We start from the raw sequence: 21,180 nt of genomic DNA on the forward strand, positions 1-21,180 counted from the left end.
AATTAAGTTATTATTCAATAATTCCATGAATTATGTACATTTCAGACGTTTTTCGTTAAAAGATAGGTAATTTGAATTCATATTGTTGCTATTATAACATCTTTAATTAAAAGACAGGCAGTAAAATATTTAAAATATTCACATGCTTGTCATAGAATAAATTTACATTCAGAATATTCTCTTTTATCGGGATGCTGCTTTGTCTTTCATCTGTTATTCAACTAAATATTCAAAACACAACTTTAAATAGAATTGTTGATTTAGTATCTGACATTAATGACACTTCATTCTGTATGGCAAACCTTTATCTAGATATGTTACATGTTAAATGCTCATTTTATGTTACATTTTAAATGTAACATTTGAAATCAAAATTATGTTGCAATCCACAATAGTACTGACAGTCAAATAACGGTTTGTCAAATAATTAATTGTTGTTGTTTACTTCAAACTACTTAGAATATTTAACTAGTGAAAATCAGTGTTTTCAGAATCAAGAATCATTTTAAATAGTTTAAAATAATTAGCATTAATTTTTATCAATATAGTTTATGTATAATGGATCATATTTTTAATGTAAAAATGTCAAATTGCATGCTATTTAAAAAATAAATACTAATAATAATATATATGATAAAATGTGAATAGTATTTAAGAATCAGAAATCACCCTGGCAAAGCAGCAACACCATTAAAGACTAAAGAAAATGTCATACTGCAAACAGCAATGTATTGCACTACGCCGGTTAAATGGTATGTGCAAAAATTGGTTTATTTTCAAATGAAAAATGATTCATAGAAAAAAACATGACAAAAATGAGCAGATGTCAAATTTGATTTCACTGTTTTCATCACTGAATTTAGCAAAAAGTCTAATATAATAAGCTTAGTGTCACTGCACTGCAAATATACTATAAATAATAATAAAACTTTAAACATTTTTGAGTCTATAAAAATAAACAACATTAATATCAGTGAATAAACCACATCCTGATCCTAGAATGTCATGAAGCACAGCAACTTTTCAAACAAACATAATAGGATTACAACAGGTCATTCACATTTAAACAACCGGAGAACCGAGCTCTAGAACCCAACCAGTCCAGCAGAACCCGACGCAGAGCGATCCGAGCGCACGGACCGTGAGCCTCTGGACTGAAGACTGACGCTGCTGACTGAGCTTGCTGAGCGAGAGCCTCCGCTGGCCCTCTGACGGCTCGAGGGGTCCGAGGACATCCGGCTCTGCTCCGGGGCCTCCTGTAACGTCTGGGAGGAACGACACAAGACGACTGGAGTTAGAGGCTCTTCCGGTTGGGAATGAGGCTGGGGAATGTCTTCAGCGTTAGCAGGAGGTTCTGAATGAGTCTTTGATTCGGGTCGAGGGACGTCTGCCATCTGTGTGGAGATTAGAGAAATAATAATAATGATATACATAAAACAATAAATACACTATCATTCAAAAGTTTGGGGTTGGTAAGGTTACCTTCCAAGTGATTTTTATTTTTATTACTCTCCTTATTTGTTAGAACTTCCCAATCAGATTAAAAATGTTTATGTTTTTGAAAGAAGTCTCTTCTGCTCACCAAGGCTGCATTTATTTGATCAAAAATACAGTAAAAACTGTGAAATATTATTAAAATATAAAGTAACTGTTTTCTTTCTGAATATATTTTTAAAACATAATTTATTCCTGTGATCAAAGCTGAATTTTCAGCATCATTACTCCAGTCTTCAGTGTCACATGATCCTTCAGAAATCATTCTAATATGATGATATGATGCTCAAGAAACATTTATCATTATTATCAATGCTGAAAACAATAGTGTAGCTTAATATTTTTGTGGAGACCTTGTGGAAAAACTTTTTCATGATCATTTAATGAATAGAAAGTTCAAAAGAACAGCATTTATTTGAAATAGAAAACTTCTATAACATTTGTAATGTCTTTACTGTCACTTATCAAATTAATGCACCCTTGCTGAATTAAAAATGTATACATTTCTTTAAAGTGGACCTACTATGCCCATTTTTGCTGTTTTTGTGCATGTATCTTTAAATGTAAATGAGCTGCTTGATCCTGCCCACTTTCCAGAAGAGGGCGGAGCCTGTTAATATGAATCAAACAACAAAAGAAAAACAATCACTCACTGCTCTCAGAATAACTTTACTAGCTTTAATAAGAATACCTTTCTTACTGTTAAATGCTGAGATAAACATGGCCGACTGTGTACAGCCCACTCAGGGGAGGAGCTATGCTAATAGGGTGGATTTCGTGGGCGGGGCCTGTGCATTTGTGATGTCACATTGGATCACATTCCTGATTGGCTCATTTTGAGACACTGTTTCAGATTTCTGGGGGAAATAACAAATGGAGTGGATGGATTTTTACTACAACAGGTTGGTTGTGTCTGACCCCAAACTTTTGAATGGTAGTAAATCATTTTTGAATGTGTCTTGTTTGTCTTATGTCTGCTCACGGCTGAAGTCTCCCTCCTCTCCTCGTCTCTCTGGTTCTCTCGGCTGATGTGTGTCCGCTCTGTTGAGGAGAGCTGAGGATGCCCAAGAAGCCCGAAGTCTGATTGGTCAATTCCAGCCATAGACGCAAACCGGCCCAGCCTAACAGGAAGAAACTCTCAATTAATCCCAAAAATAATAATAACCTGGAGTCAAGACTTCTGAAGAAAAAAAGGCACAAAATTCATACAGTAGATGTAAAATATAAGATCTATTAGATATCTGGTCACAGATCAGACAGACCCAGCATCCTTCAGCAGGTCCAGGAAGGCGTGGAATTTGTGGAAGGAGGATTCGATGCTTTCCAGCACATGTTCATCATCTAGAACAGAGGCGTTGAGATGGGCTTCAGACAGGGACTGATTCAGACTGCGCAAACGCTCATTCTCCAGTTCCAGCTACAGGAAGAGACATGATTCACATTACTTTCTGAAATGTTACTATTCATTTTTCCATCAGAATAACTGGGAATGCTTGTACCTCCACCAGGCGAGAGCTGGTCTTCAGTCTGGTGTTCCTCTCCTCTGCCAGCCTCAGCCGACACTCTTCTAGCTCCACCTGTGGGTGAGCGGAGGAAGTGCACTGCATTATACTTGATGTGTACAGTGCCACCAAAATATGTAACTGTATATTTAAGCCATGCTTAAAAATGGAAGAATGTATTTACATTAGATAAAATATATAAACCAAGTGCCACTGTACATATAGTACACTTTTTGGGCATTTTGTATTTTCTTTTTGTTATATTAAGACCACAATAAAACTGTTTGGAATACTTTATCACCACTATCATTGCTACTTTTCATTAATTGGATTATTTTACCCTTGTCCCAGACTTTCTGTCTGTTAATCATAAGAATATTACATACTACAACTATTTAAAATATTTAATATTTACAATATTACAACTATTACATGATTATTACATATTTATGACTAAATCTAAACAGAAGGACATGATCATAAGCCATTACCCACCACACTGAACAATATAGCTTTGTTTTTATTTATTTTTCTTAAATTAGTGTATTTGTTTACCAACAGTGTGAGCGAATAGCTTGAGATGAAATATGAGATACGACTTAAAAAATTGAGGGAAAAGTATAGACTGTTGGAAAATGTGACTGGACAAATGAAATAAACAGTCAGAAAATAGTTTATTTTCTAAAGGGCCATTAGTGGCTCATACTGTACACTACCGGTCACGTTTTTGGGAATAATTCAGATTTTTTTTATGTTTTGAAAGAAGTCTCTTCTGCTCACCAGGGCTGAATTTGTTTGATCAAAAGTCAGTGTCACATGATCCTTCAGAAATCATTCTAATATTATGATTCGATGATCAAGAAACATTATTATTATCAATGTTGAAAACAGTTGTGCTGCTTCATATTTTTATGGAAACCGTGATACACTACCATTCAAACATTTGGGGTCTTTTTTCAAGAAATTATTACTTTTGAGCAAAGACATTAAATTGTGTAAAAGTGACAGTAAAGACATTTATAGTGCGACTATTTCAAAAAGATTTCTATTTCAAATAAACACTGTTCTTTTTTAACTATATTCATCAAAGAATGTGTCCCTCTTTCCAACATTTCGTGTTTTCCATATCGATAAGCATTATTAATATATTAGCACCATTAATAATTGATAACAAATGAGCACGAAATCAGCATATTAGAATAATTTCAAAAGGATCATGAGACTGGAGTGATGATGCTGAAAATTCAGCTTTGATCACAGGAATACATTTCTTACAAATATATTCAGATAGAAAACAGTTCTTTTAAATTGCAATAATGTATATATACATTTAAATACTGCTTTACTGTGTTTTTCTTCATACAAATGCAGCCTTAGAGAGCAGACGAGACTTTGAAAACTTTAACTTTCAAAAACTCATAATTATTTCAAACTTTTGACAGGTAGTGTATCTCCATGTCAGCTCTCTGAATAGTCTCTCCTAACTTAAGTGACATTTTGTTTTCCTCGTTGTCTTCCCAAGCCTCCTCCTGCAATACACTCCTGACACACATCAATCGGACAGACTGTTACTGTCACATCTGTCAGCTGCAGGTGTTATTCCCGGACTTCATTTCCCAGAACCCTCTGCTCATTATCAGTTTATCTGTTTCAGCTGATCATCACCCTGTCTATTTAAATGCCTTTTGCCTTCATTCAGTATGAAGTCGTGTTTGTTTGATTGTTTGTTCTGGTTCACACTCTCTATCAGCATTTTCAGCAGTTCCTGGTTTCTTTACATTTTCCTGAGTTTTGGATTTCTTGTTCCCTCTTCCTCAGTGGATTGTATTTGTGTTCGGACTGATTACATGTGCTTGACCCTCTGCCTGGTATGGACTGTGACCTTGGATTATATTTGTTTGGATTCTCACTCTCTCTGCTGAATGCTGTCTTACCACCACAGCCAAATCATTACAGATCCTGTGTTACCTGTAATCGGCTGTTCTCTGTCTGTACTCTTCTGAACTGGAAGCTTGTGATTTTCTCCTGAGGACTCGGTACATGTGCATCATCCACCTCCTCGGACTCGGACTCAGTCTCCACTGTTACCCTCACAGAGGTGGCGTTCTGATGAACAAAACCAAAACACATTAACAATCACAAAAACTACAGAGCACCAAATCAGCAATTAGTAAGTCCCTTTGGATAAAAGTGTCAATGCAAAAACATAATTTACATAAAGCAATAAAACAGCCCTTACTTGAAAACTCTGGTCTGGCATCCCATCAGCCTGTGGCGCACCTCTTTATAGATCGACAAAGAGAGACACGTTCATGACTTGAATGGAAAAGCAGATCTGAATTCTGTGAGGCAACTCTTCAGGGGTCTCATTTATAAAACTGTGCGTAGGATCCTTACTAAAAGTGTACGTCCGCCTGAAAGCCAAAAATCGCACACGGCAAAAAATATTCAGACTTATAGAACCGTGCATACGCCAGAACCTGCGCAAAATTCCCTTTAAAACACCCCCCGAGGGGGTGGTAGTGGCGCAATGGATAAGACACATGCCTTTGGTGTGAGAGACCCGGGTTCGAATCCACTGTGAGACACCAATGTGTCCCTGAGCAAGACACTTAACCCCTAGTTGCTCCAGAGGCGTGCGACCTCTGACATATATAGCAATTGTAAGTCGCTTTGGATAAAAAGCGTCAGCTAAATGAATAAATGTAAATGTTTATAAATCCCAGTCCGCGGAAGATCGTTCGCACATGAGTCTCCACCCCGGAAGATTTGCTCAATCTTTTCCACTGGCCAAACAGTATTTTTAATTGCTTTATATTTTTAATGGACACAGATAGGCCTAATTGTGCATTACTGATCATTGTTCGCGAGGAAATATTTTCTAAGACCATGAGTTCTGCTATTATCATGCGCTAAGCAATCCTCGCTGTAGGTAAAACATTAAAACACAGCATGCCACAGAAAAAGTGTTCAAAAGCGTCACATCCAGCACAAATATTTCTAGCTATTAGAACATACATTTTTTTGTAACTTCTAGGTAATGATTTCATGTAATTTAAGTGCTTAATGAGAATGGCATATTTAATCTAAATGTGTATATCAGATGTAAAACAGTTTAAATCATTATTTTATTTATTTAAACTGTTATTGTGTTATTGTCAGTCCCTCAGCTCACCATCGGTGTCGCCAAACTGCTCCGTCTCCAAAATGTTTGTACGCATGGGTCAGAGTTTGCGTGCAGGTGCGCAAATTTTCCTGTCATGTTTGTTTTTATTAATCACAACTTATGCGTGAGAAGTGCCGTATGCTAGCCTGACGTCGTCATACTCAGATTCTAGTCATAGTGAGTCTGATACTGCTCCATTGGGCTGTGATTATGGGGCGTTTCAACCGAACCAGGAAAGAAAATGCCTCTGCACTCAATTGGATAGACCTACAACCAATCAGAGCAACGGAGTAAGTGACGTATGTTCTTCATTCACGTTTCCGATCGACAAATGCCTTGATCGCGGTTCTCTGTTCCTCTTTTAAAATGAATGCGCTGTCGAAATCTTCTAAAACAGACGCGATGGCGGAATCTACACATCTCAATTCTCCAGCGGCAACCATCTTTGTTGTAAATGAATTCAAACTAAGCGCTCTTTGGTGACGTGGATGATTACGTTACTGTTGATCATCTGTCCATCATCATATAAAGCCCGCCCAGACAATTTGATTTGAGCATAGTTGCTCCACAACGGATCATGTCCAGACCGAACTTCCTGACCTCAAATGTTGTGGGCCGGGCTATGTTCGGCTGGCATCCAGGCTACGCGTACGCCTCTTTCAGGGCCTGTTTTGTGCGACGCAACGGTTATAAATGAGGCCCCAGTTCCTGTCCAACCTGTCTGAAACCTATCCTGAGACTGATATCACTAACATCATGTGCTTACCTCTGTAAGCCCGCCCGTGCAGCAGTGCGCCATGGGACGTACCCCACTGACCCAGGCCGAGGAGGCCTCCACACAGAGTTTACTGAGGACCGGCGAGATCCTGCGGAGAATGATGGTGAACAGTCCAGTCAAACAGACTAAACATGTCACTGCTAGAAAAAACTAGCCAAATAACTCAAATACCGATTCGATATGAAGCTTTCCCTGCGTTCCTCCTCCTCAACTGCCGTGACTGATCGAGAGTGTCTTTAGGAGAAGAAGGTTTAAGCCAAAGATACTGGAACACACAACACACTGACAATGAGGACGGCACATGTGATCAACTGACTGTTTAAGATATTCATTACATTTTAATCAAGAAACAACAGATTCATGTAATATCTAATAATCTAAAACATTTGCAAAAGTTTTCAGACCTGTGAATCATGGCTTTTGGCGTTCATGAGAACTTTTTTGAGCACAGCTTTCACCACATTATTATCTAAAAGAAAAGGAAAGAGTTGACAAAGTAATGTGAACATGATTTGGAGTTTTACCATGTTGTCTCAGAGTCCAAGTGCTGGCCAAACATCATCTTGAGGAGCAATTTTATACATTAAAAATCCCATGGATTTAATGTTGACTTAAATATTTTAATGACCAGTCAGGAACTCATTCAAATTCAGCGCAGAATTCTCTGTTATAAACCATATCAGATAAAATAGAGCTGATGTGGAAACCAGGAGAAACATTGTGCCATGAACGAGCAAGTTATATAAGGCTTTTCAATCATCACTAACATTCATCATGGATTTAATGTAGTAACGCTAACTGTAACCATGGTTTTGTGGCAGAAATAGTTTTTACATTAATAATTTCTGGATTCGTACAACCTTTTGAGAGTGAAATTCAAGCACTTTAAGGGCTTTCAAGTGCTTTTCCATAAAGCCCTGCACATGCCTCAAATCTAGACCCTAGCCGATCGACAGATTATCCGAATTCTCGGCCCGAGTCGGGCTGGAGCCAGTGTTTTGTTTTTATATCCTCCCCATTACACAGCCTATACTACTGTTACAGCCATTCAAATGGTTCAGTATTGTTTTTAGAGGCAAAGTAATTATATTTATTTTCATTTCTTTATTAAGTTAATTTAGAAAAATGTTCAGAGCATTTTTTGTTTGTTCCATTGAAGTGTTTTCAGGTGACGACCAAGAGGCCAGCGGCAGACAGTGAGTTGACCACATGTTTGATCAATTCAGCCTCTTTAGCCACAGGTATTATTATGTTTTGTCTGAATATGTTTGTTTATCCACCAAGGATCACGGTTTCAGCTCAAATTTTCTTTACTGTTCTACTGAAGAAAAAAAAGACACCATCTTGGATGGCCTGAGGGTGAGTAAATAAAAAAAATTGTGTGAACTATCCCTTTAAGCAGTGCGACTGTTTTCAACATTGATGATAATCTAAAGGATCATGTGACACCAAAGACTGGAGTAATGATGCGGAAAATTCAGCTTTGCCATCATAGGAAAAAAAATTGCATTTATAAATATATTCAAATAGAAAGCAGTTATTTCAAATTGTAATAATACTTCACAATATTACTGTATTTTTTATTCAAATAAATGCAGCCTTGGTGAGCAGAAGAGACCCCAACCCCAAAGTTTTGGAAGAGTTACCGATCAGCGGGTTTCTCCTGATGTCAAGCACACACAGAGTGGAATTGGACTGAAGCATCTTCTCTAGATCTTGCGCTCCTTCGTTCGAGATCCCACAGCGCTGCAGGTCCATCGCTAGAGGAACAGAAGCTGGAAATGTGGGTCTATATGTGCTAGTCAAATATACCGTATATGCCTGTGTTAGAGTTGTCAAAAAGTACTGACTCCGGTACCAGGTCAGTACTGAAATTTAAAAATGTGACGATACCAGCATTTCCCTCTAGCATTTTGAGCGCTGTTGAACGGATTCTTAAACATCTCTGATTGGCCACTGTGTTCACACGCTCAACATATATGTATACAGTATGTGATTGGCTGCAATGATCAACAATGACATCTTCAACGCTCTTCACCAAACGCTTACACAGATATACACGGGAGTGTTTAAAAGCAGGCATCTATCTAATATACCATACAGATCCCTAATATATCGCTGCTTTCAAACACTCCCGTGTGTATCTGTGTAAGCGCTCGATGAAGAGCGTCAAAGACAACATGTTTTTGAGCCAATCAGAGACATAATGGCCAATCACAGACATATATGTTGAGCGCATGAATGCAATGGCCAATCACAGACATATATGTTGAGCGCATGAACGCAATGGCCAATCAGAGACATGTATGTTGAGCGTGTGAATGCAATGGCCAATCAGAGACATATGTTGAGCGCGTGAATGCAATGGCCAATCACAGACATATATGTTGAGCGCATGAATGCAATGGCCATTCAGAAAAACATATGTTGAGCGCATGAACGCAATGGCCAATCAGAGACATGTATGTTGATCATGTGAATGCAATGGCCAATCAGAGACATATATGTTGAGCGCGTGAATGCAATGGCCAATCAGAGACATATATGTTGAGCGCGTGAATGCAATGGCCAATCAGCGAAATATATGTTGAGTGCGTCAACACAATGGCCAATCAGAGACATATATGTTGAGCGTGTGAATGCAATGGCCAATCAGAGACATATATGTTGAGTGCGTCAACACAATGGCCAATCAGAGACATATATGTTGAGCGTGTGAATGCAATGGCCAATCAGAGACATATATGTTGAGCGTGTGAATGCAATGGCCAATCAGAGACATATATGTTGAGCGCGTGAATGCAATGGCCAATGAGAGACATATATGTTGAGCATGTGAATGCAATGGCCAATCAGAGACACATATGTTGAGCGCGTGAATGCAATGGCCAATCAGAGACATATATGTTGAGCGTGTGAACGCAATGGCCAATCACAGACATATATGTTGAGCGCGTGAACGCAACGGCCAATGAGAGACATATATGTTGAGCGCGTGAATGCAATGGCCAATCAGAGACATGTATGTTGAGCGTGTGAACGCAATGGCCAATCAGAGAAATATATGTTGAGCGTGTGAATGCAATGGCCAATCAGAGGTGTTTGAGAATCTGTTCAACAGCGCTCAAAATGCTAGAGGCAAATGCTGGTATCGTCACATTTTTAAAGTTTCAGAATGACTTGGTACCGAAGTTGGTACTTCTGACAACTCTAGCCTGTGTGTTGAAGAGTGACCTCTCGAACCTTTGACCCACAGGTCCTCTGTAAGCTCACGGGCGAGTGCCATTACTCCTCTGTCTCCGATCAGAATGTTGTCGTTGAGAGTAACTCTGCGCAGTCCTTTCATGGCTTCAAACTCAGCCCTCCTGTAGCGCAGCGTCTCCACCCACACCGCGCTGTGCCGCCTCACTGCCTGGTGCTAAACGACAGGTGAAACTCACCAATCTGCTTCCAGAGAAATTAATGATACTAATAAATGTGGACTTGTACCTTTATGATGTTCGCCATATGCTCCGCCCCCTGCCAGGTAACATTACAGGAAGTGAAATCCACGGTCTTAATCGATGATGAATATTTCACACTCTGACAAATGACTGATCAAAGGACAATATAACAACACAAATATTTTCTGCATTAATAACAATTCAATACATATAAACACAGTGCTTGCATGTGTACAAAAACGTCTTGCATACGAGTGACCAGTGCTGAGTAGCAGTAACTGATTACATGTGATCTGGATTATGGAATCAGATTACACAAATTAAGCACTTGCAATTAGATTATCGTACATTTTAAAATACTTATAATCAGACTATAGTTACTTTTTTATTGATTGCATGATTACAGATTATTCACACAATGGCACAATCACTCAATTCATAATTTATTGATTCTCCCTAATTCTTATTTTTCATGTTTTAAATTGTGTTTTTTGTTTATGTAAATTCAGAAAGTCTTCTAGTTTTGTGAAATTGCACACACAGACCAGCCACTAGTCAGGGGCCTAGAATTACAATCGAGAGGCCACAAACCGCTGGCTTTACAGAAATCATTTCACTTTTAATATTTTCTCAACACTGGATATCAAATCATCTCCTGATTAATTATCACTCAGTAAATCATTTAATCCTGTATTTCTGTCTTTGGAAGGTTTTTGTCTTTCAAACCCATTTTTATTATAATTTTTATTATTTTAAAATAATTATTTTTTATTTTAATTAAATTTAATTAAAGCTTTTCATTAAACTCACAGTCTGGGAAACCCTGATGTAATGTAATATTTAATGCTCTTTGTATTTTTATATCAATATGGTACAGTGCTATACTATTCAATGCAATGTGATTAAAAAAAATCATGTTATCAACTACAAATTACATGATAAAAATTTTAATCAGTAACGGACCACATTTTTTGAAGTAAGCTTACCCAGCACTGTGAGTGACATAAATCCTTATTTCCACAAAACAGTGAAATGTCTGATGGGCAGAATCAAAAGTTCAACTCACCTTCCAAACCTCGATCTGCGATAGGACAGTGTGCTAAAGAGAGATGCTCCAATGACACGCTCTTCGCTAAACCCTACACAGAAATTAAAACGTTACTTGAACATGCTTTCAAACAACATTAATTTAAAGCTGCAGTCCGTAACTTTTTTTGTGTTCAAAGTGTATAAAAATTAAATAATAAGCGAGTACACCAGGAATCCATTTTCCAACCCGTGTTTTTTGTCTTATCCTGAATCACTACGGTACACCTATAATAAGTGTTTATATTGGGACTATTTTACACCTGTCAGATCGTACTGCTGCGGAGTTTAGTGTGTGTGTGTGTGTGTGTGTGTGTGTGTGTGTGTGTGAACAGAGGAGAGTCTGCTGGCTAACAGAGAACGAGATAGAACTCGTAATAAAACAAGAATCAACATCAGATCCTGTGTGTGTGTGTGTGTGTGTGTGTGTGTGTGTGTGTGTGTGTGTGTGTGTGTGTGTGTGTGTGTGTGTGTGTGAACAGAGGAGAGTCTGCTGGAGAACTGAGGGGTTTGAAATGTTGTAAAAGATAATGGTGTTTTTATAACTCAATAGTAAGTTTTTTAGATAAAGTGTCATCTGTCTCTCTCTGTAAAGCATTATCTATTGTGAAGATCATCTCATTATGGTTGTGCTGGAGATTATTTTTAAAGGAAGTACCGCGTCTATTAATGGGTAAAGCTACAGTAACGTCTTCAGCTGGTCAGTTTGAGATCCTTTCATCTACACTGATTATATCTCTGAAGAATATTAGTGAACGTTTTATGAGAAGCAGGAGAATCATATTAATCCGCACAATGTTCTTTCGCAAAAATGCATGCATTTTTGTTTTTTAACCAATAGAGGGCCTAAAGTTACATAAGCCCCTTTCACACAGAGATTCCGTAAAATACACTGATAATGTGTCCCGGGATTGTTTGATTTTGGTTCATTCACACTGCCAGTGATTTTCCAGAATCTGTGAGTGCATTCACACACATCCCGTAAAGACACGTGACGCCAGGATATGACGTGTAACGTACGCGTCAAAAACACGTACACTAACGCATCGCGTACCGTTCCACAAAGCTGGCGAATGATCTCAGCTTCAGCGCGGATAGTAAGGAGCTCCTGGTCTCGGCTTCATTCCAGTTTGCAGATATTTTTTCGTTCTTTCTTTGTTGATGACGAACACAAACTTTCTTCTAAGAGTAACAGAGTCGCGCGACGGCATGTACCTCATCACTATGACACACCCCTTACGGCACCCCTGGCTTTTGTTCACACAGGGCGCGTTCCGGGACTGATCCCGGCAATAGGTCCCCATCCCGGCATCGATCCTGGCACGTGTTTGCGTTCACACAGAAGGCACTCTAGCAATTTTACGGCAATTTCCCGGGATCAACGCGCTGTGTGAAAGGGGCTATAGTGTATCTTTAAGTAATAATAAAATAAAAGCAAACATATAAATAATAGCTGCACCTTTGTGAGAGCTGTGAGGTCCCTCTCTCTCAATGGCAAGCCGTGCAGATGAAGCGTCTTCAGGCTGCTCGACTCACACAGGCACTTTTGCACAGCTTTACACAACTGAAGCGTCATAGTCTTGGAATGAATCACAGGAGTCTTCTTCTTATTATGGGCCTTGTAAGGACCTGAGAAGAAAAGACACTCAATCGTGACAAGAGTTTTGAGGATCCAGGGCAGCTTCCTCGAGGAAAACATTTCTATTTAAAGGGATAAATTAAGCTTTGTATCAGTGGAAACCCGGTAGTATTTTGGAGTGACCGTGCTTCCCTCACTCATGTCCCCCTGAGACGAGAGATTTCTGTATTGTGTGTCTGGAAAAAAAAACTCAGATGACGCAAAAATTGTCATTTATCGTCATCAGAGGCTCTTCTGTCCAGAGGCGAGAGACTACAGCCAGTAGGAGGAGCTCGTTCCACATGTGTTCAACCCGCCCATAGGGGGATCTCACCATAAAACGCCGTCTTTTCAGTTTCGAGTCGACTAGTAGCCTAGCTGTATCATTTCTCCCGATACTGCCCTCTGTAACCGGTAGGCGTGGCTTGGGCCTCGTAGGGCAGCGAAGCAAGTGCATTCTGGGAGTTGTTGTCTTTTATCCACAAGAGCCAAAAATACATTTTCTGGCTTTTCTCAGTCTAGAAGGCACCAACTTCTAAAATAATTTCACATTTCTACTACATAAATGACCCAATTTAAATACACAGTCATATATCCAGTGGTGAAATATCCCTTTAACAAGTTACGTTGTAATTTAATTTAATAATAACTAGTGTTGGCCTGTACATAATTATGTGCAGTACAGTTTAATATATTTTTGATAGATGTTTTTTGTAAACACTATACACATGTGCAACAGACACTCATTGTGCGTTCAGTGTGTGGTTGTGTGTTCACTAACTTTGAGCTCCAGTGCTGGTGAGGTAACAGCTCTTGATGGACACGTGCTGGAGGTGTTTGTTGATGGCCAGCGCTGACAGCACGGGCTTCCAGTCCGCTAGACTGATGTGATCCGGGTTGAAATCTAACATCCCTCGACTCAGGCCGGCCTTCACCGCACGGACAGGAGCCGATCCTTGAGCCGAACACACATGATCGTAGAAACCTTCAAAGTCCTGAGCGCCTCTCCGCCGGATCTGAGCTGGTTCCAGCATCACGCAACCTAAGTCAAGACAAACCATGGAAAAATCTAAAATCAAAGCTGTAGAAATGATTTATGAACTATGACAATTGTGTGCAGGAGAAAAAGACATAAACAGGAAAAAAAGAGGATTTTAGGAACTTCACATCTTAAAAAGTATATGGAGATTAATGTAAATAAAACTTATAAAATAGTTCACTTTCATGATTGTCTATTAACACACTTAAGCACACTTTTTCTAAATAATAAACATACAAATATATTTAATTTGTAAATACTTTGCTGACGTTTAAACATACATTTTTCATTATATTATTAAAGTACACTTATTTTTCTATTGATTTGAATATACATGTATTATGAATAATGGTTAAAATGTTTTAAAAGTAGTAGGGGAAAAGATCGAAGTCTTAAAGGTACAGTAGCAAAAAAGTGAGTGTGAAAATGATCATTTAGGACTAAAATATATTAGGCCTATATAATTAAATGAACGTGTGCAGACCAAAGATTTTAAGGGAATTATATGTTCAATTTTGCTTTATATAGAATTATTTACTACACAGTTTTTAATGTCATTACAACTGTAACTGTAGCTAAATTACAGAAAAAATTGAGTATTACCTAACTTTATTTTTTTCAAGGGAAAAGTTACAAAAATTACAGTAATTACTTAGTTCTGTAATCATTACAGCCAACACTGATTAACATACACAAGTCTTAAAGGTACAGTAACAAAAAAAAGTGGGTGTGAAAAATTATAATGCAGGACTCGAATATATTGTATTATTAAATGAACGTGTGCAGAACAACGTGCAGAATGTGTCCAGTCAGTGTAACTTTAAGTTACACTTTCATTGCAATAAATTCCGTGTAAGCCACTTGAAGAATGAATATCATCAGCTAACGTAAATAAAGCATCAGTAAATCCACCTGATAGTAACTTATACAGAAGACCAGAAGAAAATCAATTCTCCTTTACTCTTCAGATCCTGATAGCTGAAGCAAACATTGATATTAAATATAAATCACAATAGCGTGTATCTAGACATGTAATTTGGCCAGGTTAGTCCTCAAATCTCTATGATAGATGTATGTATTATATTGGATGTGTCACGTTACCTTTAATAACGAACATGAGTTTTGTTTTGTCTAAACTACTGCAAGCGGGTTAAAGCTGATTTGCTGTTTTTATTTATCTGTTAAAGGAAGTTAAATGGGGATTACCTGTTTGTTAGTCCTGTTGTCGTGGTTTCCACTCTAGAGACTGATGATAACTAACCCAGCGTGTCAAAACAAACCGCGGTGGTTTGAAAGGGGAACCGCTCATTCTGTGTGTGAAACTCCATCTGCGCATGTGCGACCAGCGCCTCCAGCTGGCCGGAGGTACTACAGCGTCACTTAAAGGGGCCACGTCAGGAAAAACAGGAATGTCCTTGCTTTACTGTTGTTGACGATTCAGTAATTAGTTATTCAAAAATCATCATGGTTTTGTCATAAGATTAAAAACAAAAGGAGCTGCCAGTTCTGATGTAAAAAAGCGAATTGAACTGGCAATGTAGAACTTTTTGGCTTTTACTATGAATATGTTAGCCTTACTGTTATCTAGTGTGCTCCAAAACAATGCCAAAAAAAGAAGATATAAGCATTAAAAAATACAGTCTCTCACTTCCGTCAATATGGATAAATATTTTTGATGACATCACTCTGCACTTCAGCTTCTCATCATATTTTCTGTCCAATCAAATGCTCTCTAGAATCTGAAGCCCCGCCCTCTACATTATAAATGGACGCTGAAGCTGCGGCTGAAATTCGTCATTTGTTCACACAATTGCTATTTTCTACATGGTGACTTGCACATAGTTCACTATATAGGGGATAGGGAACGATTCAGGCGGTGTAAATATGCTTTCCATCGGGCGGAATAAGTCTGGTTTCACGTTAATGTCACGTGAACCGCCGCAGCTTCGGTCCAGACACACGACACACAGAGCGGATCATATGATCGAGTCGCCGCAGACCAGAAAACGTATCGAACCCTTTTGAGTTCTGCACAGAATACTGTATTTTAAAACGTGATATAAAATTTAAAATATATATAAAGTGTGATATAAAATAAACGCTATTGGCTATTTTTTTAAAGGGGAGGAGCTGCTCGATATGCCCCGCCCTGTCTTCCTGTTTCAGTGGAAATTACATCATCACACTGAATAATGTTGTGCGTTTCAAGTTACTTCAGTGGGCTTTTAAAATGAAAAGTCAGGGAATATTATAGGCTAAAATAATTCAATATTTTATTTTATTTTATTTAGTTAATTATTAGAAATACTTTTTTGAGGGAATGGCAACTAAAAGCATTTGATTTTTGATCGACAAAAACAAACTTTTTCATGGTTTTAGATTGTACATTTACATTTACATCTAATCATTTAGCTGATGCTTTTATCCAAAGTGACTTACAAATGAGGAGAGCAATAGAAGCAGTTAAACTAACAATAGGGCAATAGGGCAACAATATGCAAGTGCTGTGACTAGTCCCATTAGTACATGTATAGCAAGGTTTTTTTTTTATAAATAGATATAGAATAGTATGTGTTAATGGGTCTTGACACTTGTGTTGACGAAAAAGATGTGTGTTCAGCAGTTTCTTGGACATGGCTAAAGACTCAGCAGCTCGTATTGAGTTGGGCAGGTCAATCAATCCACCAGCAGAGATCAGTCCAGGTGAAGGTCCGAGACAGAGATTTAGTGCCTCTTTGAGATGACAGCGTTCACCTGCAGAACACAAGCTTCTGGAGGGCATATGAGTCTAATGTAGTGAGTTTAGGGATAGGAGAGCAGAGCCAGTGGTTGTTCTGTAGGCAAGCGTCAATACCTTGAGTTTTCATAAACTTGCAGCGGCAACCAGTGCAAGTTTATGAGGAGAGGAGTGACGTGTGTGTCTCTTCGGCTCGTTAAAGACAGTCTTGCTGGATCAGTTGCAGAGGTTTGACAGTACATGTGGGAAGGCCTGCCAAAAGAGCATTACAAGACGAGTACTGAGGATTTGGAAGCTGCTCTTGCCAGTCTCAGAGCTTCAGTGACCGAGAGCAGTCTCAGTTGAGAGTCCACTTTTGAAACCAGTGTCTATGAGGTTGTTCTGTGTAAGAAAGGTAGAGACTTGGTCGAACATGATTCGTTCAAGTGTTTTAGCAATGAATGGAAGAAGGGATAGTCTGTAATTTAGAGTAAGTCCCATTAAAATAATTGTCTCCCTTAAAACTCATCTTTGATCACCAAAATAACATATTTAAAGATTTTTGAAAAAAAAAACTTCATGCCTTAAAATAGCTTGAATGTAACTCGACACCCTTGCTTCATTTAGTATACGCGGATCTATGAATATGCAAATTAGCCCCGCCTCCACTCACTCACTCAGCTCATAGATCAACTCGGACAACTTACTGAGGTAAACGCTGCACAATGGTATCGCACATAGCGGTAATTACTACGATTAGCCTTTTGCTTGACTGTTAACAAACAGCTAATAATGTGTTGCTAATGTTACACAAACTATGTTCCCGTTCGCCATCTCAGTCTGCCTTCTAACAATCATCAGAAACGCTTTGAACAACTCAAAGGCATATCATTCATCATAACATTGTAATATACATCATACATCTGCTATATTGCTAAATCCACTTTTATCATATAAACAGAAAAATATACCAGGATAACCTGGCTTCTCTGCTAGTTCGCTGTTAATGATATGCTAAAGCCCTCCTCCAGTTGATCTGATTGGTTACAAGGTAGTTTGTGACATCAGAAACACCAGCGATTTCAAAGCGTGTTTTTGAGACTGTCTTTGGTTCACTGCAGTTTTAAGGAGAAAATACTCAGCAATGGTGTCGACTTATGAATTTACACATGGTTTGTCTTAAAGCATATTAAAAACATCACATAGACACATAAACAACATTAAAAGCTGGATTTTCACCACAGTGGGACTTTAAGCAGTGGGGTTACACGAGCCTGCTTAACCGCTGTGGGACAGGCTTCAGTGTGAAGAGAGGTGTTGATCATGTGAGTGAGTGCGGGTAAAACTGAGGAAGAAATAGCTTGAAGGAGATGAGTGGGGATCGGATCAAGCGGACAGGTAGAACTGATTGGAAAGGATGAGTTTGGAGAGCAATTTTGCGTTTAAAAGACGTTTAATAGCCATCCAAACACAGCCCAGGGGCCGGTTTCACGAAGCTATTTTAGACCGGTCTATAGTGTTAGAAAAGTCTAAAATTTGCTCATGGACTAGTCTAATGCAAGTTAGACTGTTTCACAAACATAAAGACTGACTTCATTTACCCAAAAATTAGACACCTTCCCCCCTGGCTAACTTAGGTCTAAGACTCTGTGTTACCTTGGCAACCAGCAGTAACAATCAGTCACATTACATACAGCCAAAAGAAAAGGGAGAAAATGGCTCATAATTTAAACATTTCTTCTTGTTACTACATTCTCCGCTAAATTTCCCAAGTAAAATGTCCTTGTAACTGTTATACTCCTCCAACAAACACATATTATCTGTAAACTGCACTGAGCGGCTGAATGCGCTTACTCGATCCGCCATGTTTTTTGTTTTGAAAAGTGTCTTATTTTACCCAGAATGCATTGCAGTGTAGTCCTACTTAAGATAGTCAGAGTCTTAAATGCTTTGTGCAACGGTCTGATTTAGATGTCTATCTGAAGTCTGACTAGCTATATCTAAGCCATAGTCAAAGTCTATCTTTGTGAAACCGGCCCCTGATGTCTAGGCCAAAACAAGGCAAAATGTAATAGACGTCTAAATCATAGCCCAAGAGTAGACTAGTCATCAATTAGTTAACAAAGCAAAGAAATGAAACAAAAACACCTTAAATCACTGTTTACTTTGCTTACATGATGGAATATCACACATCTCGCAAGTTATTTTGGCAAAAACGACATGTAACCAAATTCAAGGTTATTTTGTCTTGAAGTGTGTTCCTCATAGCCGGACTTCATCGGGTCTTTAGTTAAACTAGACGGTGAAATGACGGTTATTGCTTGCCGGGTTCTGCTTCCGAAAGCGGAGAGAAGGAGGGGAGAATGTGTGTGTTTGCTGTCAAGGTGTGTGTGTGTCAGTCTGTGCTGTGGAAAATTGGCCACTGATGATCTTGGTGAGAATGTGTTGATTTAAAACATGGAAATACGATGTCGTATTCCTGACTCTTTTACTTGGAAAGTAGTTGCAAATGTTGTCCTCGCTTATTTTGAATACAGCCAGCAAAAAAAAGGACAAAGTTTTGCTTAAATCCAGATCTTTAAACTCTCTTAATTGTGTCCATGGTTTGACCTTTTAGTGTCTCCAGGCAAATAGGAGTTTTTTATTTGAAATATTATAATAATCTCAGAATCAGAGACAGTTCTTCCCTGTCTGATCCTGGGTCTGTGTCATTTACAGTACACTCACATTACATATGTTGGATGAGAGTTGGGTCAGTTTACAATTAAATATAATCTAGGTTTCAGCATAAAACCTATGATTGGATTATGTCTCTCAGTAATGCAAACTGAACTGATTCTACTGGCATAAATCAATGAAAAATAGCCTATACATGAGTGAAATCATAATAAATAAGTAAAAAGACATTGGACTCCATTCTAGATACGAAAGCAACATTACAGAGAAGAAAATTCAGCATTGGGACCAAACAAATGAATTCTCATGATCAACTTGTTCATGACATAGAAGAGTTTTGCTATTAAAAAATGCTTTAAGTTTTGTTTTCCTCTTGCACAGGATGTATTATAAATATGATCTATATCTATACAATATTTTCTATCGAATCAATGTGAGTTTAAATGTACACTCCAGTAATTCACTTTGTTCATTTATGATGTTATACCTTATATGTATTTTATTTATTTATTTAGCTGTTGGATATCAAGTGCACACAATATACTGGTCTCATATTCAACTTTATAATGAAGGAGAATTGTAACTAAAAGGCTCTCAGGACAAGAGTGTTTAAGCGTCAGGTGTTTGCTGACATCAGATGTCATTTGCACAGGTTGTCACAGATGTTTCAATGTCAAAAGCTTTACAGTAAATATGCTTGAGCTCCCAATGAGCAAACTAAGATGACTGTATAGCAAAATATTTAATAATTTCAATTTTAGTTGAGCCAAACAATGGTTTGAAATGATGTATGATAACGCACAAATGATTGATTTGATTTGGTGCTTAATTATTATTGGTATACAATTATTAATAATGTTTGTTTTATTAGAAACCAGTTTTTGCTGATAATAATAATACATTTTTCTTGAGCATCAAATCATCATATTAGAGTGATTTCTGAAGGATCATGTGACACTAAAGACTGGAGTAATGATGCTGAAAATTCAGCTTTGATCACAGGAATAAATTACACTTTGAAATATATTTTAAACTGTTATAATATAAAAAATTATATTTAACTACATTCATATTTTTTATTTGTTTTTTTATCACATAAACACAGACCTAGTGAGCATGAGACTTTTTAAACATTATAATATAATATAATGTAATAGGCCTATAATATAATTGAGTGGTGTGTGTGTGTGTGCGCGGAAATGAAGGAAATGAATTTCATTTCGAAATATATTTGAATATTTATTTTAGTTGCTATTAATTGCTATTAATCGATTTGACAGCACTAAATATAGGCTAATATAGTTAATCTTATATATTTAAAAAAATGCACCAAACATCATAATGAAACGTTGAAAAATGTATTTATTTATTTACTTAATTACTTATTCATTCTGTAGGCTATTTGAAGAGATTACCTGGAAAGTACGGTGGCATACTTCCCTATTGGTGCAGGTGAAGGGTTTTTTTTTTGTTTTTTGTTTTTTTTTGGTTCAGGTGAAGGGTGGAGCAGGCCAGGTGTGAGTGACAGCAGATGCCCATCATCATCATCATCATCACTGTCACGCGCAGGAGAAGAGTCAGTGCGCGCGCACGCTCCACAGAGCGCGTTCATGTAGCTGTCGCGTGCGTGTCTGCCCAGCTCTGCCATTCCTTCATCAGGAC

The 21,180-nt window shown here is 38.1% G+C and overlaps 1 protein-coding gene across 1 annotated transcript; it reads right to left on the bottom strand.

Annotated features, from left to right (window-relative positions):
- Positions 1-750: 750 nt before the first annotated feature.
- On the bottom strand, positions 751-15,452 carry cep78 (centrosomal protein 78). The gene is made up of 16 exons (XM_082188717.1): positions 15,333-15,452; positions 13,869-14,129; positions 12,929-13,098; positions 11,450-11,522; positions 10,430-10,533; positions 10,184-10,358; positions 8,587-8,700; positions 7,345-7,409; positions 7,112-7,205; positions 6,929-7,028; positions 5,236-5,278; positions 4,965-5,102; positions 2,994-3,071; positions 2,757-2,911; positions 2,477-2,615; positions 751-1,394 (listed from the first exon to the last, which is right to left on the bottom strand). The coding sequence occupies exons 2-16, from the start codon at positions 14,119-14,121 to the stop codon at positions 1,086-1,088; spliced, it is 2,010 nt and encodes a 669-aa protein (XP_082044843.1). The 5' UTR covers positions 14,122-14,129; positions 15,333-15,452; the 3' UTR covers positions 751-1,085.
- Positions 15,453-21,180: the final 5,728 nt, after the last annotated feature.

Source organism: Leuciscus leuciscus, assembly GCF_965113295.1.
Source record: "Leuciscus leuciscus genome assembly, chromosome: 13".
Classification (NCBI taxonomy): Eukaryota; Metazoa; Chordata; class Actinopteri; order Cypriniformes; family Leuciscidae; genus Leuciscus; species Leuciscus leuciscus.